The sequence below is a fragment of the Acomys minous genome (assembly GCF_964271855.1).
Source record: "Acomys minous genome assembly, chromosome: 18".
Classification (NCBI taxonomy): Eukaryota; Metazoa; Chordata; class Mammalia; order Rodentia; family Muridae; genus Acomys; species Acomys minous.
The window spans coordinates 17,538,025-17,559,053 of NC_140501.1; the positions used below are offsets into that span (position 1 = coordinate 17,538,025).

The following is a 21,029-nucleotide window of genomic DNA, read 5'->3' on the forward strand; positions in this document are numbered from 1 at the left end:
AGCAAAAGATGATTAAAACCATTGTCTAGGCTGTCAGTGAGGAAATAGATGTGAGCAATGTGGAGTTATTTTGTGCAAAAGAAGCAACACTAATAGTGACAGAGTCTTCAAAGACCAATACTGTTGGAACATGTGAAGTAACAAAATGTTGAATACTAAAACGTTCATGGTTGCCGTTAGTATTCTTAGCGTATTCTTATTACTTAGAGTATTCTTATTACTGCATTAGTCAAATTTCTATCTTTGAAGGCAAGTCTAAGGTAAAGGATGTGACAAAGTGATAAAGACACAGCTAGAATAACAATGCCTAATGAAGAAAAGTTGGGGAGCAGTGTAAAGGTAACTTTTATTCCACTGACTTGTCATCAGCCTTACTGCCTCTGCCTGCCAACTTAGGCCTAGTCCTAGACGATTCTAGCCTCCATAAAGAGTGTTTTCAGCCTCTGAAACTTATTGCTGAATAAGCTCTCGCTTTCACGTTCTTTCTGAACTCTGGCTGGCTAGTTCAACTCAACTGTTCTGGCTCAAATTCTTCTCCAAGCTGACTGATTCAAACTAGCGTTCTCTCAGCTTCCCCCCCCCCCCCCCCCTGAATTTCTCTGCTTGGCTTCAAACTAACTCTAGCAATCTGTTCTAGTCTTCTGGCTCTTTCTCATTCTCTGGCTAATTCAGTCTTCAGCTGGTAAAATCTGCCTCTGAATTCCATGAACTGAACTGACAGGCGCTCAACTGCACTGCAAGGCCTCTTAACTCACTGATTCAACCAAACTGCCTGAATGGAACTCAGATCTGCGTGCGTCTGTCTCAAAAGTGCTGGATCTAAGTTTTTTTTCTTTTTTTTCCCCTAAAACTTGCTTTATACCTGGCTGGCCTTGAACTCAGAGAGCTGCTTGCCTCTGCCTCTTGCGTTTAAGGCTTGTCTGTATTCCAGCCAGAGTAGCTATGTTGCTGGATTAACATTTCTCTACAAAGCAGCAGTGACTAACTGCAGACTAGCAGTGGAGGTTGTGCTCTGGAAGGAGGAGGAAGGAACTGGTATTATTCTCAGTGGTGAAGGCAAATTTCCCAGGACTACAGGGCTTCATTTTGTCACTCAGAAATATAGGGCTGGGCATGGTGGTGCACGCCTTTAATCCCAGCACTCGGGAGGCAGAGGCAGGCGGATTGCTGTGAGTTCAAGGCCAGCCTGGTCTACAAAGGGAGTCCAGGACAGCCAAGGCTACACAGAGAAACCCTGTCTCGAAAAACAAACAAAACAAAAACAAAAACAAATTCAAGTCTAATGATGTGAATGCTCTCATCTGAAAAGGGGGAAGGGGATATATTGTGTTCTTTTTCAGTTCTCAAAATGGAAACAAGTACCATTTTTGTGGTCTACTTGGTGCCGTGTTTTATTTTCTTCATTTTTGCAGATGATTTCACTGTCTAAAATGCCCCCACTCTCCATATGCAACAATGAGCTACTCTTGATGGCACCTACATATAAGAAAGCTGTGATGTATTTTACATAGAAAAATAAATTAATTGTATGGGCTTTGTTTAAACATGTGTTACTGTGCCAGTGAAAACGAGTTCAATATTGATTAATCAACAATAAACATTGGGTATGTGCTTTTAAACGGAAACACACAATTCTCAGGAACATATCACTTACAAATGCAATTTACAGGTAACCTACAGCTTACCATTTTAATAATTGTATGTGTACAACTCCATGGCATTAGATGTAGTGGAACTGTTCAGGCATCAACACCATCCATCCCAGAACTCACTTGTCATTCCAAACTGAGACCTTGTATCACTGAGACATAATTCCCAATTTCCTTTTCTCTTTGCTTCCCACTCCACCTTTCACTCCCATCATTCTACATTCTGTGTCTCCTGCTAATCTACCAGCCTCTATAAATGGAATCCTAAGGCTTTTCATAACTGGCTTATTTCAGTTAGCTGAATCACTTTAATCAGTATCCCGATTATTTGTTAACTTGCTTCTAATTAACGAATGAGTCAATATATTGCGTTTTAGAACAAATGTCTAGCTTTGTATTTTATAATTTCTTCAGTTAATGCTTAGACACTCCACTCCAGCAAATTTAAAATTCTGTCTCATCAAGAAATCATGGTTCAGCCGGGTGTGGTGGCGCACGCCTTTAATCCCAGCACTCGGCAGAGGCAGGCGGATTGCTGTGAGTTCAAGGCCAGCCTGGTCTACAGAGCGAGTCCAGGACAGCCAAGGCTACACAGAGAAACCCTGTCTCAAAAGACAAAAAAAAAAAAAAAAAAAAAAAAAAAGAAATCATGGTTCACCGTGTCTTTTAGATTTCATCCCAGTTGTAGTCTATGGACTTTTAGAGTCTGTGCTAGTCTCCTAATAACGTTATATAATAGTCAAACTTGTTGGAGCGCCCATGATATATAGGATGCTCGCTTGAGTGCTCTGTTTTGTTACATTGTAATTACTTGGGAGAAAAGTGTCGAATCGTTTCTGAATGAACAGAATTTAAAACGTAACAAAATTGTCTTTAGGTTGAAAATCATCAAGGTTAACTCCTCTTGTTTGGGGGGTACCCACCGGCCAAAGAAGTCATCATGTACTTTTGGATAAGGACACTAATCCTCTGCAGGTCTCAGTGAGTTAGAGAAGACCAGTCTGGGTTTATTCATCGAGTGCACGGGACAGCACACACAGACTATTGTACCGGCAGGGTGCTCAGATAGCTAAGGCAGGCTGCACAGTGCAGGACACCTGCAAACTGATGGCGGCCTCCTCAAGGAGCTCTTCCATCTTGCAGGTTCATTCGTGCGCACAAGCACAATCCTCTTGGAGGACAAGGTCTGGGAGTCAGCGGCCTCCGTATCCTTGTGAAATAAGACAGCGCGTGTGGTTATTCACTCCGAGGGCCGATGCGCAAAACGGGGATAAGGCCTCATCCCACACAAGAACAAAACATACTACGGTACTTGCTCGGTGCACTCTCTGCCGAACTTGCGTTTCTTCCCAGCATGCTCTGGGACTCACCGCGAGACTTCAATGAACTCTCGCGAGGTTTTCGGCAGCCATCTTCTTGGGGGTGCTGGAGGCCGGGAAGACCCCCGGACCGTCCCCATTGAGGCGCCCTTCGTTTTCGCTTTCTTCACTCCTTCTCTGCCGCGTTGCCAACAAGCACCTAGTCCCAAAGCTGAAAGAAAAGCCCGGGTCTAAGCGCGCTCGGCTCTCCTTCGGGAAGATTCACTGGGGGAGCCGGGCAAGGGGGGGGAGGGCCCGGGCAAACGGTTGCTGCTTTCAGCCTGGGCCGGGGGTCCGCACAGGGGAAGCTCCCGGTACCAGGTGGGCGCGTGGCCTGCGGCGGCTCCGCCGTGCTGCTCGCCGACCGCGGCTCGCGGGAACCTGCCACCGGCACCTCCCACCGCGGCCCACGCGGACGGCGCGCGGAGGAGGGGGCGGCGGCGGCGGCGGCGGCGGTGGTGGTGGCGGCTGCGACCTGGGCGAGCTCAGGAGTGTGACCGGCCGGCCTCGGGGCCGCGGTGGATGGTTTCTAAGATGATCATTGAAAACTTCGAGGCACTCAAGTCCTGGCTCAGCAAGACCCTCGAGCCCATGTGAGTACCCTGGGGAGCTGTTCTTGCAGGGGGTGGCGGTGGTGGCTAGGCGGGCGCACAAGATCCGTGCAGTTGACTCAAAGTGCCTGTGGTGGAGGCCAAAGCGAAGAGCAGGGGTCGTCCTGGGCTCTGTCTTAGCTCTTCGTCCACCTTCGCGTCCACGATCAAGATAGAAGAAGCTGGAACCGTGCTTTATTTAAGTCGTTGAACTGATCTTTGAACCGGTGTCTTACTGCTTTTGTTTCCCCGTTACATGTATGTAGACTGACACCAGACTTCCCCATGTACTTGTGTTTTCTGAGGCCCTCCAAATCGGATTTTTTTTTTTTTTTTTTTTTGCTTTTCAGGAATGCTAGCATGTCTTTGGACATAGGTTATTTTGCAGTGTTTCCTTAAACGAAGTGAGTGGCTTTTTATTAGGGATTAGGGTAGTTCGAGTTTAAACTTGTTTCACTTACAGTCCCTTAAAGAAAGGCCACGTCTTCCATGTGGTGGCTGGCTCACACGCACCTTCTTAACTGATTGAAGATGTAACAGGTGCTAAGCACTGTAAAGCCTCCCTTTCCACTTACACCTCGCTCACGTGGGGGGTGGGGGGGGGAGAGAGAGAGAGAGAGAGAGAGAGAGAGAGAGAGAGAGAGAGACAGAGAGAGAGACAGAGACAGACACGGAGGGAGGGAGAGCGCCAAAGCCACTATCCATATGGAATATTTAGCAGTTTAAGGAAGAATTCAGTGGTTCGTGCAACTGTTCAACTGTTGGAATGTCTTAGATTGAAAAATTTTAGCAATGTCTTATGGATATATTTAAGGATGTATTTATCATAGATAAATTTATTTTATGCATCGTTGATTTTCTTTTTCTTTCTTTTTTTTCTTTTTTCTTTTCTGGCTTTTTTCGAGACAGGGTTTCTCTGTGTAGCCTTGACTGTCCTGGACTCACTTTATAGACCAGGCTGGCCTCGAACTCACGGAGACCCGCCTGTCTCTGCCTCCCAAGTGCAGGGATTAAAGGCGTGCGCCACCACCGCTCGGCTGCATCGGTGGTTTTCAATAACAACTTAAAGTGCAGCAACAGACAACTTAATGCATGTATTTTTTACTGTGTACTGTGGGAAGCATTGGGACTGGTGTTTAAAATTTCCAGGCTAACAAGATGCAATAAGATGCTATCTCTTTTGACCAGTTATTACTATTATGATAGTAGACGGTCATGTAAACACGGTTAGGGACGCCTCAGCACTTGGTGGTCAGTGAAGCTATTTGAGCAAGTAATATTTAATAAAGCTTAGAGGAGAAGGACGTTTCTGTGTTTGAGGAAAGACTTGTTTGCAGAATGAAGTGTAGTGCAAAGGCCTGGTAGAAGACATCATCTGCCAAGTTTGTGGCTTGTCCAAAACAAGAGAAACAGGGAAGAGAGTGGAAAGACATGAAGTTAATAGTAAACAGGGGCCAAATCATATGGGAGCTTTTAGGTCGGGGTCAGAAATTAAGATTTTATTTAACACGTAATAGAAAGATAGGTTATTTAAAGCAGGCCAGGACTGATTGGAGTTTAGATGTGCCTGTTTTGTGAAGGCTTAAGGGACAAGAGTTAAATGAAGGGAGCCTATCTTAAAGGCACAGAGACTGTAGTGTATTGAATGATGGTGGGGATGCACTTCACAAGCAGGCCTGATAGAGCTTCCTGATGGAGTGGAAATGGAAGCTAGGAAAAGGAAACTCAGGGATGATGCCCCAAAGGTAGTTTTCCCAGCTGTGTGGATTATGTATGTAGAAGGCAAAGGGTAATCCGTGTTGGGAAATGGAACGGTGGTTGGTGTGCTGTTGTGATTAAGTGTGACGTACTAGTTATTCATCTTAAGTAAAGTTGGATATTGGAGTCTAGAACTTGGGCCAGAACTAGAGACATATAGTCATGTTAATAGGATTTGAAGCCATGGAATTGGGTGAGATTTCCTGGGAACAACGTGTAGATACGGAGTCGACAGGTTGGGGTAGGAGGTATGGCAAAAGCAGGGCCTTATTAACTTGATGGGATTCCACAGACTGATGCAGTAAACTCAAAGCTCTCAGATTTGGCAAAGTGGCCAGCCATTGGTGGCCTTAGCAAAGTAGTTGACCAGAATGGAGTAGAGAGAAGTTCTGTTTTAGAGATCTGGAGGGTGTAGCCTAGTGGTGGTATATGCAGCATGCAAAGCCCTCCACTTCTAAATAAGCAAAGAAGAAAGTTTCTTCAGTGGATTGGAAAGTTAGTGGTAACATAAGTAACAGGTGAGAGGGTGGGTCCCAGAGCCTAATGACTAGCTTTGAATTGTGTCACAACCACTCACCACATGTTGTATAGCATCATTGGATAAATCACATAACTCAATGCTTCTTTTTCTGTCTGTAAAGTCTGAGAAATAGTGAATATATATAAAGAAAATATTAGAATATTACCCAGTGTCTAATTACCTAGTTTCAGATCAACTTTACTGTCATTTCGTGTTTTTTTCACTAACGTAAAGCATATATACTTAGGATATACGCTTCTAACTTTTTCTTTTTCTTTTTTTTTTGGTTTTGAGACAGGTTTTTCTGCATAGCCTTGGCTGTCCTGGACTCACTTTGTAGACCAGGCTGTCCTCAAACGCACAGTGATCCACCTGCCTCTGTCTCCCCAGTGCTGGGATTAAAGGCCTGTGCCACCACACCTGGCTTTAACTTTTTTTTAATTAAAAAAAAAAAAAGCACATTTATTGTAGCAACTACTCAGATGACTGTTACTTTCCCTGATTATAATAAAACAGTTACTGCTAATGAAAGTCTACACAGTTGCCTTTTCTAATGTATATTGTTGTAAAATTTAGCTCCTACTCTTTTTTTAAAAAATTTTTATTCTTCTAGGTGGTGACTTAAAAAAGCTTAATTTTTTTTTTTGTTTTTGTTTTGTTTTTTTGAGACAGGGCTTCTCTGTGTAGCCTTGGCTGTCCTGGACTCGCTTTGTAGAGCAGGCTGGCCTTGAACTCACAGCGATCCACCTGCCTCTGCCTCCCGAGTGCTGGGATTAAAGGCATGCGCCACATGCCTGGCTAAAAGCTTAATTATTTACCACCTCTGGTTTCTAATGTTGGGTTATATATATATTGTTCTTATTTGTGTGTAGTTTTGGCATGCGATTAATAAAATACATACTGTTTGAGGAAGGTCTATATGAACGATCTTTATAGTTTTTAGCAATTCATGGTAGTGAAGTATCACATGATTTCTTTTTCTTCTTTCTTTCCTTTTTTTCTATTAGCAAACTTTTGAGTACTTCACTTACGATGTGCTAATCAGTGTGGGAAATAGTGTTGAGCAAGGCGTGAAATAACTGTTTTCATTTGTTAGGGAAGACATGCTGAACAAGTATTTATAATATTATGTGTGGTGGAGAAATCTAAAATGCTTTGGAAATGTATTATGTGGAGGTCAAGAAAGGGCTCTTTAAGCCGGACGTGGTGGCGCACGCCTGTAATCCCAGCACTCGGGAGGCAGAGACAGGCAGGTCTCCCTGAGTTCGAGGCCAGCCTGGTCTACAAAGTGAGTCCAGGACAGCCAAGGCTACACAGAGAAACCCTGTTTCGAAAAAAGCAAAAAACAAACAAACAAACAAACAACAAAAAGAAAGGGCTCTTTGAAAGGGTATCATTAGGTCTCAGCTTGGAAGGATAAAGAGCAGGTTTTCAGGTTTTGGAGAACAGATTGTATGAATCCTAAAAATGAATTGGGGTAGATTGTTTGGAGAATTTGAAAGAGGAAAGGAAGAATTCCAATGGTTAGGGATGGGAGAGGAGCCAGATCACACAGGACTTTGTTGAGTCAAGTTAATAATTTTTTGTGACTGAAGCTTTTTGTAGAAGCCAGTGAAGGGCTTAGGGCAGATGTGTTTTGAGAGTGATGAGAGTGAGGTAGGTGGGAAAACCTGGTTGCATTTTCAGCCTGAACGACAAATATGTGCATCTGATTATTCAATTATAAATTGTTCTATTTTTTCCACAAATCATTGAAAATTTAGGTATTAAAATTTCCTCCCAATACTTAGAATTGATTTCTTTTGATTTCAACTATTTGCTTTTCAGACTTTTACTCTTTTTTTTTTTTTAAGATTTATTTTTGGTATATGAGTGCTTTATCTGCAGAAGAGGGTATTAGATAACATTATAGATGGTTGTGAGCCACCATGTGGTTGCTGGGAATTGAACTCAGGACCTCTGGAAGAGCAGGCAGTGCTCTCAACAACTGAGCTATTTCTCCAGCCCCAGACTTTTACTCTTAATTAAGCCTTTTTGGTATTTTGAAATCATAAACCCTAACCCCCCCCCCCCCATAGGATCTTTGTCATGGTGATTCAACTTTATTTTTTTTAAGTTAGCATATAAAGTAATGGGTTTTGTTATAGGATTTCCATATATGTATAATATCATTGTATTTGTTTCTTTTTGTTTTGTTTTTTGTTTTGTTTTGTTTTTTGAGACAGGGTCTCTCTGTGTAGCCTTGGCTGTCCTGGACCCGCTTTGTAGACCAGGCTAGCTTCGAACTCACAGTGATCCACCTGCCTCTGCCTCCCTAGTGCTGGGATGAAAGGCGTGCACCACCACACCCGGCCCATATTTGTTTCTATTTATCCCTCTCTCTGACTGTAGCCTTGACCCCACTCTCCCTATATTGCTTTCTCCTTTCCTCCTCTCAGTAGTCTTCCCTTCTGTGTTCATGTCTTGTATTCCATTACTCTCTGGTTTTGCCATCTCCCCTACTGAAGATCTCTTGCACTGGCAGTTGTCTCTGTCATGCTCCCCCCCTCCCCCCCCCCTTCTGTCCTCTGTTAGTGGTCCACCTGCCTCTGCCTTCCTCAGTGCTGGGATTAAAGATGTGCCCTACTATGCCTGCCTCCCACCCCCACCCCGCCTGCCCACCCATTCTCTAGGTTGTCTCTTCACTCTGGTAATTTTTTTCCTTTGCTATGCCTCTTAATTTCAGGTAAACTCATTTCCCAATTCTTGAGATTATTTCTGGTGTTAGAGTCTTTTCAGAAAGGTGTAACCTGTGCATAAATCTTAAAAATGTTTTATCTGTTTTTCCATGGGTTCAGATGTTGTTTTTTAATAGAAAAAGTTTCCTTCACTATTTAATTTTTTGTGGCTTATAACCACATGTGATAATGTAATAAAATTAGTTTTTTTTTTTAGTATGAAGGAATTCTTCAAGATACAGTCATCCTTTACTTTTTCAGAAAATAAAATTGAGAGATGGACTAATGTTCAGACTTTGGAGTTTAATTGTAAAGGCACGAATGCCTTATTTTTTGCTTGTGCTGCTGTGCATTGCCGTGAAGGTAGGTTGTATGGAGGAAAGAAAGCAAACTTCTTGACCTCATAGGTCAGTATTGAGATCTCACTTCTGCCCTTCAGTTAACTTAGTGACCTAGGCAAGAGAACCTCCCTTTCGTTATTGCTACAACTAGCGAGAATTATTTATTTCCTTGTATAGTTAGAAGAGAATGTGACATGTCTACAGTCTTACCTTCTTTCTCAAACACTGCTTGACTAAACACAAATAACTTATTTGAGTACTACTGCTACCACTAACATTTGCATACATTGCTTGTGTTTTCTATTCCTTTTTATTTGCTGAGTGTTACCTCTGTTTTGCTGGGGATGATGACAGTGAGGCAGTGAAGTTTGAAGATAAGATAATTAATTCAGATAATGAAATTCAAGCTGTATTTATTACACTCTAGAGTAGTGGTGCTCAACTTGTGGGTGGAGATCCCTTTCACAGGGGTTGCTTAAGACCATTGGAAAGCACAGAAACTTATAATACAACAGTAGCAAAATTGGAGTCATGAAGTAGCAACCTGAAGGATAGTAAAGGGTGGCAGCATTAGAAGGTTGAGAGCCACTGCTCCAGAGCCGTGCATTTTCTTAGTATGCTCCTGCATGGTAGTGTGCATAGTATTCCTTTTCACTCTGGTATACTTTTTAAACTATTAGACTTCCTTTCACAGTAACCCCTTTGAAAAGGAACACGGTCCTAAAAGCATTACACACAGTTTGAGACATACCCCCTTAGAGTGTTTGTGGTACTTTTTCCTTTACTTATATTTGCTATTAACACATGAACTCTGGTGCCTCACATTTGACCACATCCCCTGGATAGGGAGGCCTGGTGGCACTCAGAGGAAGGACAGCAGGTTACCAAGAAGAGACTTGATACCCTATGAGCATATACAGGGGGAGGTAATCCCCCTCAGGAACAGTCATAGGGGAGGGGAATAAGGGGAAAATGGGAGGGAGGGAGGAATGGGAGGATACAAGGGATGGGATAACAACTGAGATGTAATATGAATAATTTAATAAAATATTTTTAAAAATGCAAAGAGTTAGACATCTGGAGAGCCAAACTGAGTGCAGCACTTGGAAAAAAAAGTATTTTGTTTTTAAAACTTCATTACATTTTTTTTCTTCAATCATGGAAGAATTGTTCTCTTGTGTTTGCACACTGGTCTTTTTATCCCTGAACCTTGATTAGATTTTCTTCTTGATCTTTCTTTCCCCTACTGCTTAGTAGCTCCCTTGGCACAGTCAGTCAGTTTGCCACCTTGAATAAAGACTAAGCAGAAATTGCAAAAAGCAAAAACTATACCCATACTTTTCTTACAGTTCATTCTTGTTATGTGCATCCTAATTTCTACAAAGCTATTTTTTTTTTGTGATTCTCTATCATCTGTTTATATTGGCCCTCTTTTTCCAGTTTTAAGAAGTAAAATTCACTGACAGCTTATTGTATGCTGATTATGGTGCCTTTAATGATTGTGAACTAAGTTCTGTTAAAGATGACAAAATGGACTCTTAGGATTATTTGGCAGTATACCTTACTGGCTATGAATATACTCTATCTCAACTTTGCATAACCAGCTCTCAAGACCATATTCTATTGCTGCAATCTTATATGAATATAGCCAGTACATGATGGCAACAGACTTTAAAACAAGCCATTTGATCCTGAAGCCTTGTGTGTATGGTGGTGCTTCCCAACCTCATACCTTTTATATGTATGTGTGTTGTGTGTCAGTACTAAAATACAGATCCAGTGTGGTGCGTTTCTTCGAGAAACTTAGCTGTGATCTGTCTAGTTAGAAGTAGTGACTCTTTTTAACATAATTACTCTTACATAACTTTTGACATGCATCACTTGCAAAATACAGGTGTAGTAGTTAGCTGTTACTTGTTTTAGCATCATTGTTGGAATCTCTGGCAGTTGAAAGCAGACTTTACCTCTTACAGTTTAACTGTTTTCCTGTTCTAGGTAGCAGCTTGTACATGTGTCTGACACAGACTTCAGTATTAAATGTATTAGTTGAAATTTCTACTTTGTTGGCTGAAAATCTTAGTAGAGTGGCAAGCTCATGTGGATAAAACTAAAATACACACTGTGTTTCCTTAACTTTCAGAATGGCTGAGATGAACAGCAGTAAAAATAGATTCTTTGGGTCAATTTCTTTTTATTTCAAGTTTTTGTTGTTGTTACTGTTTTTTTTCTCCAAGGCAGGGTTTTTCTGTGTAGCACTGGAACTCACTTTGTAGATCAAGCTAGCCTCAGAGATCCACCTGTCTCTGCCACCCAAGCACTGGCATTAAAGGTGTGTGCCACCACTGTTAGGCTTATTTCTTATTTATTTATTTATTTTGGTTTTTTGAGACAGGGTTTCTGTGTTAAACAGAGTCCTGGCTGTCCTGGACTCTCTGTGTAGACCAGGTTGGCCTCGAACTCAGCGATCTGCAAAAGCCATGCTTCACCACATCCGGCTTGTTAGGCTTATTTTAGTACTTTAAACATTTGTGTGTGTGTGCTCAGGCACCAGCACATAGGCGTGGATTCTGGTCGTTGAACTCAAGTGATCAAGCTGGTGGCAAGTACCTTTAGCTGCCTAGCCATCTTACAAGAACCCTTTGGGGACAAAGTTTCACTTTGGAGCCGAGAGGCTGGCCTCAGTCTTTCAAAGTGCTGGCATTTACTTCTATTTGCTATTTACTGTGCCAGGATAAGATTAGGAATTTAAAGCTTATATTTAGTTAAAATTAGTATTTTTTTTTTTGAGGGAGAGCACTGAACAGTTCATTCTTACTGAATAAAATATTGAGTGTTTCTTGTGCAAGACAGCTCTGTTCATAGAGTTTGACAAAAGTAATGATTTTTAAAGATTTATTTATTTTCATTTATTTAATGTGTGTTTGTGTTTTGCCTGCATGTGTCTGTGTAGGGTGTCAGACCCCCTGGAACTAGAGTCACACACAGCTGGGAGCCACACCTGCCGTGTGGGTGCTGGGACTCACACCTGGGAGTCACACCTGCTATGTGGGTGCTGGGACTCACACCTGCGTCCTTAACTATGGAGCCATCTCTTCAGCCCCCAAAGTAATAATTTCTAATTTGATTAATTTTAGTTGATGGGATACTTAATACTCTGTAATTAATTTATGTGTTTCAGCACTTTGATTAGCTTATAGTACTTCTCAAAATTATTTTACTCATAAACCACAAGCTAGAAATAGTATTGGGAGCAAAATGGATATATTACCTTATTTGGTACATCCATGTTGAAAATGGGTAAGTCAAGCATGAACAAGTTTACTGAGTTTTTTTTGTTTGTTTGTTTTGTTTTCTTCTTCCTCCTTTCATTCCAGAGAGAATGAATGAGATGAAGTGGGTGATGAGCCTTTCTTACCAGATTTATTACCTTCTTACTACCTTCTTTCTTGAGGAAAATAATTCTTTTTAGTATATGCCTTAGGGTTACTATTGCTGTGATGAAACACAAATTAGGGAGGAAAGGGTTTATTTGGCTTACCTATCCTGAATCAATGTTTGTTGAGGGAAGCCAAGGCAGGAACCAAACCCGGTGGCTGGAGGCAGGGCTAATGAGCAGAGGTCATGGAGGAGTGCTGCTTGCTACCTTGCTCCACCTATCTTATCGTAGAACACAAGGCCGGCAGCTCAGGGAGGTCCCAGCCTACAATGCCATTGGACCCCTCTCATTAGTCATTAATTAAGAAAAAGCCCTACAGGCTTGCCTGCCTGCACCCAGATCTAGCTTGTGTCAAGTAAACATAAAACTACTGAGGACGGTGTACATACAAGTGATGATTTCTGGACCAAGAAAAACTTATTTTTAATTTGATTTCTGTTTGTAAGCTGTGTAATAAGTTTGAGACTTATTGCACCCGTCTGAGATATTTTTCTTACATACAAGGAACATTTTATAGTTTTCTCTGGTTAGATTTCAAAGGTTTCAAAGTTTTCAGAGGTTAGATTTTTTTCCTATGTCTTATAACTAGCATTTAAAATTTTCAGTTTGCAACTGTTACTAGTAGTTAGAAATATAATTGATATTTATATAATAACTCATTTTCTGAAACATTTGGCTTGGTTCAGATTGGCTATGATTGCATTTTAGTAGGAGATCATAGGACAAAAAGCTTTTTATGCTATTGGATGGGCCTCACCTGAATGTAGTCACCTAAAAGGCCCATCTGGCTCCTCCTCATAATCCCACACAGTGGGGATTAAATTTTCACTTCCAGTCGAGATGCCTAAGCCATAGCAGGTAAATAATTTTAAAGAAAAAATAGATACTTTTCTTCATTTTAAAAAGTTAATCACTGTATAGTAAGAATAGAACATCCCTGAATGCTTTGGAATGGAAAGGGAAAGTGTGCACTTTCAGGACCTATGTGGCTGTTCCTGGACTTGCTTTGTAGACCAGGCTGGCCTCAGAGATCCATCCTCCGCCTCCTGTGTGGTGGGATTAAAGCATGTGCCACCACACCTGACAGTTTTTCCATTTTTTAAAATGACCAAAATCCAGTTTGCTGTGTGGTCTGTCCCTTGGTTATATCACCATTTTTGTTCTAACTATTAGGTTGTTGTATATTTTTTGATTATATAAATCTGTAGTGAACATTTTTTCTTACGTAGTTTCTGTATGGGTACATATTTATTCTAATTAGGAATTGGTTGACTAATGTTGATGCTGAAAATTATCAAAGTATAGATGCTTGAAAGCTTGGCCAGATACTTTCTTTAAGTGTAGCAGTTCAGGTAAAGTTGTCTTATGATGCTATTCATTTTATCATGGCCCGTAAGTTTGCTTATTTTTCATATTTTTATAAAAAGTGACAGGTGATAGTGTATCAGTATAAGTTGTACCCTGGGCTTGAGTTTCAAAAGGTTTCTACATCCTGCTATTTCTGTACTTCCCCTGCTACTTCCCAGTTATTTTCTTCAAAAATTGACATGAAAATTACTAAATTTTTAGTGAAATCATTCATTACAAATGGAAAAAATGGGTGATTAAAAATCTAACAGGTGTAAACATGCTGCTCAGGAGATAATTTATTTGTTGGTCTAAATGTAGTAACATACACTTTGAGGCTTGCTGTGTCTGATTTTTAAAGATTGTAAATGTGGTGTCCTTGGTGGCTCACATCTTTAACCCCAGAAATCTGGGAGTGCGGGGAAGGGGCAGAGGCCAAGAGAGTAAATTCCAAAGTTTGAGGTCCTGGGGAGGAGGAGGGAGGAGGAAGGTGAGGAGAGGGCAGGTGAAGAGAGGTGTGCTCACAGACAGACACTGCCTGGTTTACTCTGCTAGAGTTTGCATCTGTAATATCTCGGAAGGCTTATGTGAAGGCTGCACCCTAGAGAAGCAAGATGCCAACCCAGGAGTACTACAGACCTAGTGAATAAAGTAGAAATAACCCCAGACAAGGAACCTTAAAATCCCAGTTATTTGGGAGTTCATGTGCTGTTTCTTTTCCTCCTCCCCTTCTTCTTCTTCCCTCTCCCTACCACTAGACTGTTTCAAGGAAAGGTTAACAGTTCAGTTTAGTATTGAATGGGCTAGAAAGACGATATAGTACTTAAAAGACAGCACCCAGATTTCTTTGGCTAAAGCATTGTCTTAGGGGTGAATATATTTTTACTATGGCTCTTTCATTCTTCAGTAGTTCCTAAATTTTTTTAAATTTATTTTATTTTTATTTTTTTATTTTATTTTATTTTTTTACCGTGTTTGACAAGCTAGTCAAAAGCCTTCTTGTAATTTGATTTGTAATTCCAGTTTGGCAGAACATCTGTTTTCTCAGAAGAAATTAAAGATTAATATCCTTAGTCTTGAGATTTTTTTTTTGAGCTGAAAAATATCTATGATTTTTATTTTTATTTTATTTAATTTTATTTTTAAATATTTTTTATTTAATTTTAATTTATGTGTGTTGGTGTGAGGGTGTCAGATCTTGGAGTTACAGACAGTTATGAGTTGCCATGTGGGTGCTGGGAATTAAACCCGGGTCCTTTGGAAGAGCAGGCAGTGCTCTTAACCGCTGAGCCATCTTTCCAGCCCCTATGATTTTTAAATTAAATTAAAAATAGTACTTTATGCATGCAAATGTTTTTCTTGCATGTATGTCTTTGTACCATGTGCATGTGGTGCCATTGGAAGCCAGGAGAGGGATCTAGGTCTAGCTAGCTGTGACTGGTGATGTAGATACTGTCAGTTGAACTGTAGTTAGTCTTCAGGAAGAACAGCAGGTGCTTTTAACTGCTAAACCATTTCTCTAGTCCTAAAAACAAAGGAAACTTTAAAAAGAAATTTGTGTGTGGGTAGGTCAGTTAGAGGACAATTTGTGGTAGTTAGTTATCTCCATGCTTTTTCCAGAAAATTAATTCATATTGCAGGCTTCAATGAAAGTGCCTTTATCTGGTGAATATCAGGCTGGTCTCAATTTCGGTTAAAATATTTTCAAAATGATTTTGGAAGAAGCATTAGAAAACTTGGATGTCAGGTTTTTTGAAGGGGAGGTCTCTTTGTAGCTCAGACTGGTTGAGAGGAAGATGTCCTTAACTTTCTGATCCTCCTGTCCCTACTCCCTCCCTCAGTTCTGTGACACTAGGTTTCTTGCTAGGCAAGCATGCTACACAAACTGAGCTTTCTCTCCAGCCCTTGCCCTTCATATTAAGTCTACAGAATGATTCCCCTTGGATAATTTGGCCTTTTCTTCTTGGCATGACAAAATGCTCCCTAGCCTTTTCTAGCTCAATTTAGTTCCTGTTCAGGGGAGGGATTGCCTCTTAGTTTCTTTTGTAGTTAAGTAGAATGTAAGTAAACTGGTGGCCTCAGGAAACACTGTCCTTTGTATGTGAATTGGGATAAAACTATATGTAGTTTTGGAGTTTTGCTTTAGGCTTTGCAGTAGTTTAAAGGATTAGGAGGTGTGGCCTTGTTGGAGGGAATGTGTCCCTAGGAGTGGGCTTTGATTTTTCTTCTCTTTCTTCCTCCCCTCCTCTCTTTCTCTATCTCTTCCTCTTCCCCTCTTTCCCCTCATCCCTCCCCCCTCCCCTCTCTCCTTCTCCCTCTCCCTCTCTCCTACTCCCTCTCTTTTTGGTTTTTCAAGATATGGTTTCTCTGTAGCCTTTGCTGACCTGGACTCCCTTTGTAGACAACGCTGGCCTCAAACTCTGTCTCCCTGAGTGCTGGGATCAAAGGTCTGTGCCACTGTGTCTGGCTTTTGGCTTTGATTTTTCAAAAGACTTGTGCCATTTTAGGTGTTCTCTGTCTCCTACTTGCAGATCAAGATGTGAGCTCTCAGCTGGTCCTGCCACCATGCTTTGCTCCCCAGTGCTTTTGCTCACCATCATAGACTAACCCTCTGAAACCACAAACCCAATTAAATGCTTTTTAGAGATAAGTTGCCTTGATCATGGCATTTTGTCACAGAAATAGAAAAGTAACTAAGAGAGATGTCCATATGCCACCCAGTTTTCTCTTGAATGTGATGTTATAACTAGAACTATTTGCATTTACTTTTCAATTTAAGTTAGTGGTTTTTCTTTAAAAATTTTTGAGATTATAATATAATTACATCATCCTTCCTTTTTTTTCCCCTCTAAGCCACCTGTGTGCTCCTGCCCCGCCCCCCTCCCCACCATGACCTCCTTTTTTCTTTGTATGCATATGATTTCAGGCCTGACTAAGCTTTGGGCAACCAGTTGTGCTTTTCCCTGGGGGAAAGACTATGACTCCTGCTCTTAGCATTACTCAATTGTCTGTAGTTCTTTGTCTTTTTTGAACTGAGCTGTATAAACTTTGACATTTTAAAAAAGATTATTGAAGATTAGCTTGTCTTGGAGTTAAACTTTAATAAGCGATTCCATAATAATTTCTAAAGCAGTACTTCTTAAGTACACTGTGAGGTATTTCCAGAAATACTTTCATGGCGTTTGTGAGATCTTCATTTGGGTTTTTTTCTTCACCTAATTTTATGTTTCTGCAGGGCCAGATTTCCTTTTGTATATGTCAATTAGAACAGCATATGTTCACAGCAGATTAAATATAAAACTATATGCTTTATTCAGCCTGTGTTCTATTAAGCCATGTCTTTAAAAATATTTACCAAAAAAAAAAAAAAAAAAAAAAAAAAAAAAAAAACCCTCAAGGAGCAAAAACAGAAAAACCCAAAAACCAAAAAATGTGAAACACTGTTATTCTTCTTAGTTCCTCCTCCCCCCGCCCCATGACAGGGTTTCTCTGTGTAGCCTTGTCTGTCCTCTGTCCTGCACTCACTTTGTAGATTAGGTTGGCCTCAAACTCACAGAGATCTGCCTACCTCCACCTTCCCAAGTGCTGGGATTATAGGAGTGCGCCACTGTGCTTGGCTTCTTCTTAGTTTTTAAAAATAAAATATTTAATCTCCACTGAGGCTGTCAGTCTTGGTGTTCTGCACATCACCTGAGCTAGCTAAGTGTAAAGTTGGTACTACCTTTGGATTTACACTTATTTACAGCAAATAATTCTTCCTCTTAATTACTTAAGCATGGTTATGCTAATGTTAATTTCTTTTTAATGTTGATACTGATAGATAGAACCTTTAAGTTCTTTGGAGTTATAGTATTTAATGCGTAGAGTGTTTATACTAAACATAAAAATGTTTCTTCAAATACTTTCTAAATACTTCAAAAGTATTCCTTCAGAAGAAGGAATCACTTTTTTCAGATACTATAGGGGAGTGAAAGAGCTGACTGAAAGCTTTTCAGTGTTATTACAAGTATTATAAGCTTTAGCAGTGAGTGGATTTAGTGAAAACTATAAAACACTGAATATAAGTTGAAAAAGACAGTAGAAGATAGAAAGTCCTTTGTTTCAGATGGCCCATTTTATTGTAAAAATAAAGTTACTACCAAAAATAATTAAAGATTTATGTAATAGCCGTCAAAATCCCGTTCATATTTCTTGCAGAACTAGAAGAAAAATTCCCACAATTCATATGGAAGCCAAAAAGATACTGAAAAGTCAGAGCAACTTGAGGTAAAGGGGGAAATGGAGGTATAGTAAAACCTCATTTAAAATAATACCCTGAACATTGTCAACATCAACTAGTGTGGTATCCATAGAGATCACCGAGACAGCTGTGGCCATCTTATTCCTAACAAAGGTGCTAAATACATATCTTAAAACAAAACAAAACAAAACAAAACAAAACAAAAAAACCAAACCAAACCAAACCAAAAAGACAGCATTTTCAATATGTGGAAAACTGATTATCCATGTGAATAAAACGAAGAGCTGAAACTTAGAAGTACTAGAGGAAAACACAGGGAAGATATTTCAAGATCTAGGCAAAGGCAGCAATTTTCTGAGAGGGACAAGCTCAGGGATTAAGCACCAAAGTTGACAAATTGGATGGCATGAACTCAAAATGCTTTGTACAGCAAAGGAAATAATAGAATGAAGAAACAGCCAATAGGAGAGGAGTAATTGCTGAATATATAAAGAACTCAAACCATCAAACACCAAAAGAGAACTAAATAATCCGGTCATTTGGGCAATGAACAGTTCATAAAAGAAGTACAGACTTCTTGGTCCAGCTACTTCCTGCTTTTTTTTGTTGTTGTTTTGTTTTTTTTGTTTTTCAAGACAGGGTTTCTCTGTGTAGCCCTGACTGTCCTGGACTCGCTTTGTAGACCAGGCTGGCCTCGAACTCACAGTGATCGCCTGCCTCTGCTTCCTGAGTGCTGGGATTACGGGCGTGCACCACCACACCCGGCTACTTCCTGCTTTTTGATAGAGTATGTCCCTTACACCAGAAGCCACAATTAACTTCTCCTTTCAGTTGCTTCTTTTTAGCCAGAGGACCCCGAAGCTGCTGTGAGATTGTATTTTCTAGAAATGCCAGTGAAGCTTCAAGCACTATACTTTAAAAATATGGTTGCCTAAACAAGGCATGAGCTAGAAACAACAGTAATAGACAGCTAGCTAATGTGGAAGGGGGGAAATCTCATACTCCTAAACAAAGAACAGTAGGCAGCTAAGGAATTCTGAGAGCAGGAGAATTAGTCTTCCTGGCGGATGAATTGCTTAATTGGTTATTCACTATCAGGTGGTCAGCTCTGATATCCTGTGCATACATGTAACATTTAATGGACTCATGAGTTATATTTATATATTAATACATTTTTATATGCATGTAACAGTAAAGAGAAAGGTCATGACTTGAAGGGCACATGGAAGGATTGGAGGAAGGAAAAAGGGAAGGGGAAATGATGTAGTTATATTTTAATTCAGAAAATAAGGTGGGAAGGACCTGAAGGGGTCATGAGCTCCACAGGCAGATCACCAAGGCCAGCGGATCTGGACCTAGGAGGCCAGCACAAACTGATGGACAACCAAGAACAGTGCAAGATGCATGTAAAGTACTTAGCCCCCTGTCCAGATGTAGCTGATGGACAGACAACTCATGCTCCATGTGTGTGGGGAGGGGGGAGGAGAGGAGACTGCCTCTGACATGAACTCTGGGGCCTTTGATTTGACCACTGCCCTTTGTGGGGTTGGCCTTGGGGGCACATAAAGGAAGGGATGCAGGTACCCTGATGAGACCTGATAGAGTGTGATCAGATGGTGGGGGAGGAGGGCCCATAATCAGAGGTCCAGGGGAGGGGAATAGGGCAGAAGAGGGAGGGACGATGGAAACTGAAAGATAAGAGTGAAGGGATAACAATCGGGATGTAATGGGAATAAATTACAATAAAAATAAATACCAAAAAATAGTAAAAGTAAAAAAAAAAAAAAGGTGGAGTGTGATCAGAGATACCCAGTACTGACCCCCTGGCTTTCACATAACCACACTCATACATATGCAAACTTACATCATACAAAAGCAAATGCCAGGTATGATGGTTGGGATAGGGTAAAGAAGGAATCCATTATATGCTGTCGGTGGGAACGCATATAGCCTTGGCTATCCTGAAATCACTTTGTAGATCAGACTGACCTCGAACTTACTGTCTTTGCCTCCCTGAGTGCTGGGATCACAGGTGTGTGCTAACTGTGCCCAGCTTAGTACAAATATTTTAAAAAAAATATTGTATTTAAAAAAATATTGTATTTAAAAAATATTTGTAAAAATTTCTATACTGTCATTCCCATTTTGAAAATCCTACATTATAAGTTAAGATACAAATATGAAGAACATTTTAAGGGTATTGCTTACAACTTTTAATTTTAGGTTCAGTCTGACCTAATTTAAATTATTAAGACATTAGAATTAAATTTTTTACAAGAATTTTATTAACTTTCTTCATTTCTTTTTAATTCTCTTATTTGCTATATACAGTTTCCTTCTTACCTATATAAAAGAGCCTAAGGCTACTCCTATGCTTTCTTTTAAAAATTTTCAAAATGTTTATTTTTGTGTGTATGTGTAATGGGCTCATTTGCCTTTGTGTGCACGTGGCAGTCAGAATACCACTTGTTTGAGTTGCCTTTACATGCTGAACCTTCTCACGGTCCATAGTCCTATGTTTTTAAAGAGTGGCACAAAGCTGGATATTTTCAACTTCACTATTATAAACAGTAAAAACATTATTAGTTGTACTAAGGTATATTTACGTATTGATGAAGTTTTTGGTTTTTTGCCTCGTTTTTCCAGACAGGGTTTCTCTGTCCTGGACTCACTTTGTAGACCAGGCTGGTCTCGAATTTACAGTGATTCACCTGCCTCTCTCTGCTTCCCTGAATGCTGGGATTAAAGATGTGCGCCACCACACACACTCAATATTGATGAAGTTTTACTTTTAGTCTTTTAATCTCATGGGAAATTCAGATGTTTTATGTTCATTTTACTCCATTTCACTGGAATCTTTCTTTGGTGTCAACCATTTTTCCACCTTGGGCTCTTACTGTTGGGCTCTCCTAGCGTAGTCGGCTGTCCTTTTCCCAGCCGTGAAGCATGCTTGCACTCAGTTTTAATAATCATTGTAAGAGCAGCCATCATGTGGGTGATAGAAATGACTCTTGTGACCTGTGGAGGAACAGGCAGTGCTCGTAACCTCCAAGCCATTTCTCTTGCCCAAAGT

At 40.5% G+C, this 21,029-nt stretch overlaps 1 protein-coding gene across 17 annotated transcripts in view; it reads left to right on the forward strand.

The window, feature by feature from the left end:
- Positions 1-3,055: 3,055 nt before the first annotated feature.
- Positions 3,056-21,029, forward strand: part of RBM26 (RNA binding motif protein 26) — a 67,516-nt gene continuing 49,542 nt past the window's right edge. For 8 of the 17 annotated variants that reach the window (XM_084767855.1, XM_084767857.1, XM_084767856.1 and 5 more), the window contains exon 1: positions 3,059-3,600. In XM_084767855.1, the coding sequence (XP_084623981.1) occupies positions 3,530-3,600 (71 nt within the window). In that variant the 5' untranslated portion in view covers positions 3,059-3,529. Of the gene's footprint in view, positions 3,601-21,029 lie in introns of all 17 variants that reach the window. The other 9 variants (XM_084767852.1, XM_084767851.1, XM_084767862.1 and 6 more) reach the window with 7 other exon arrangements.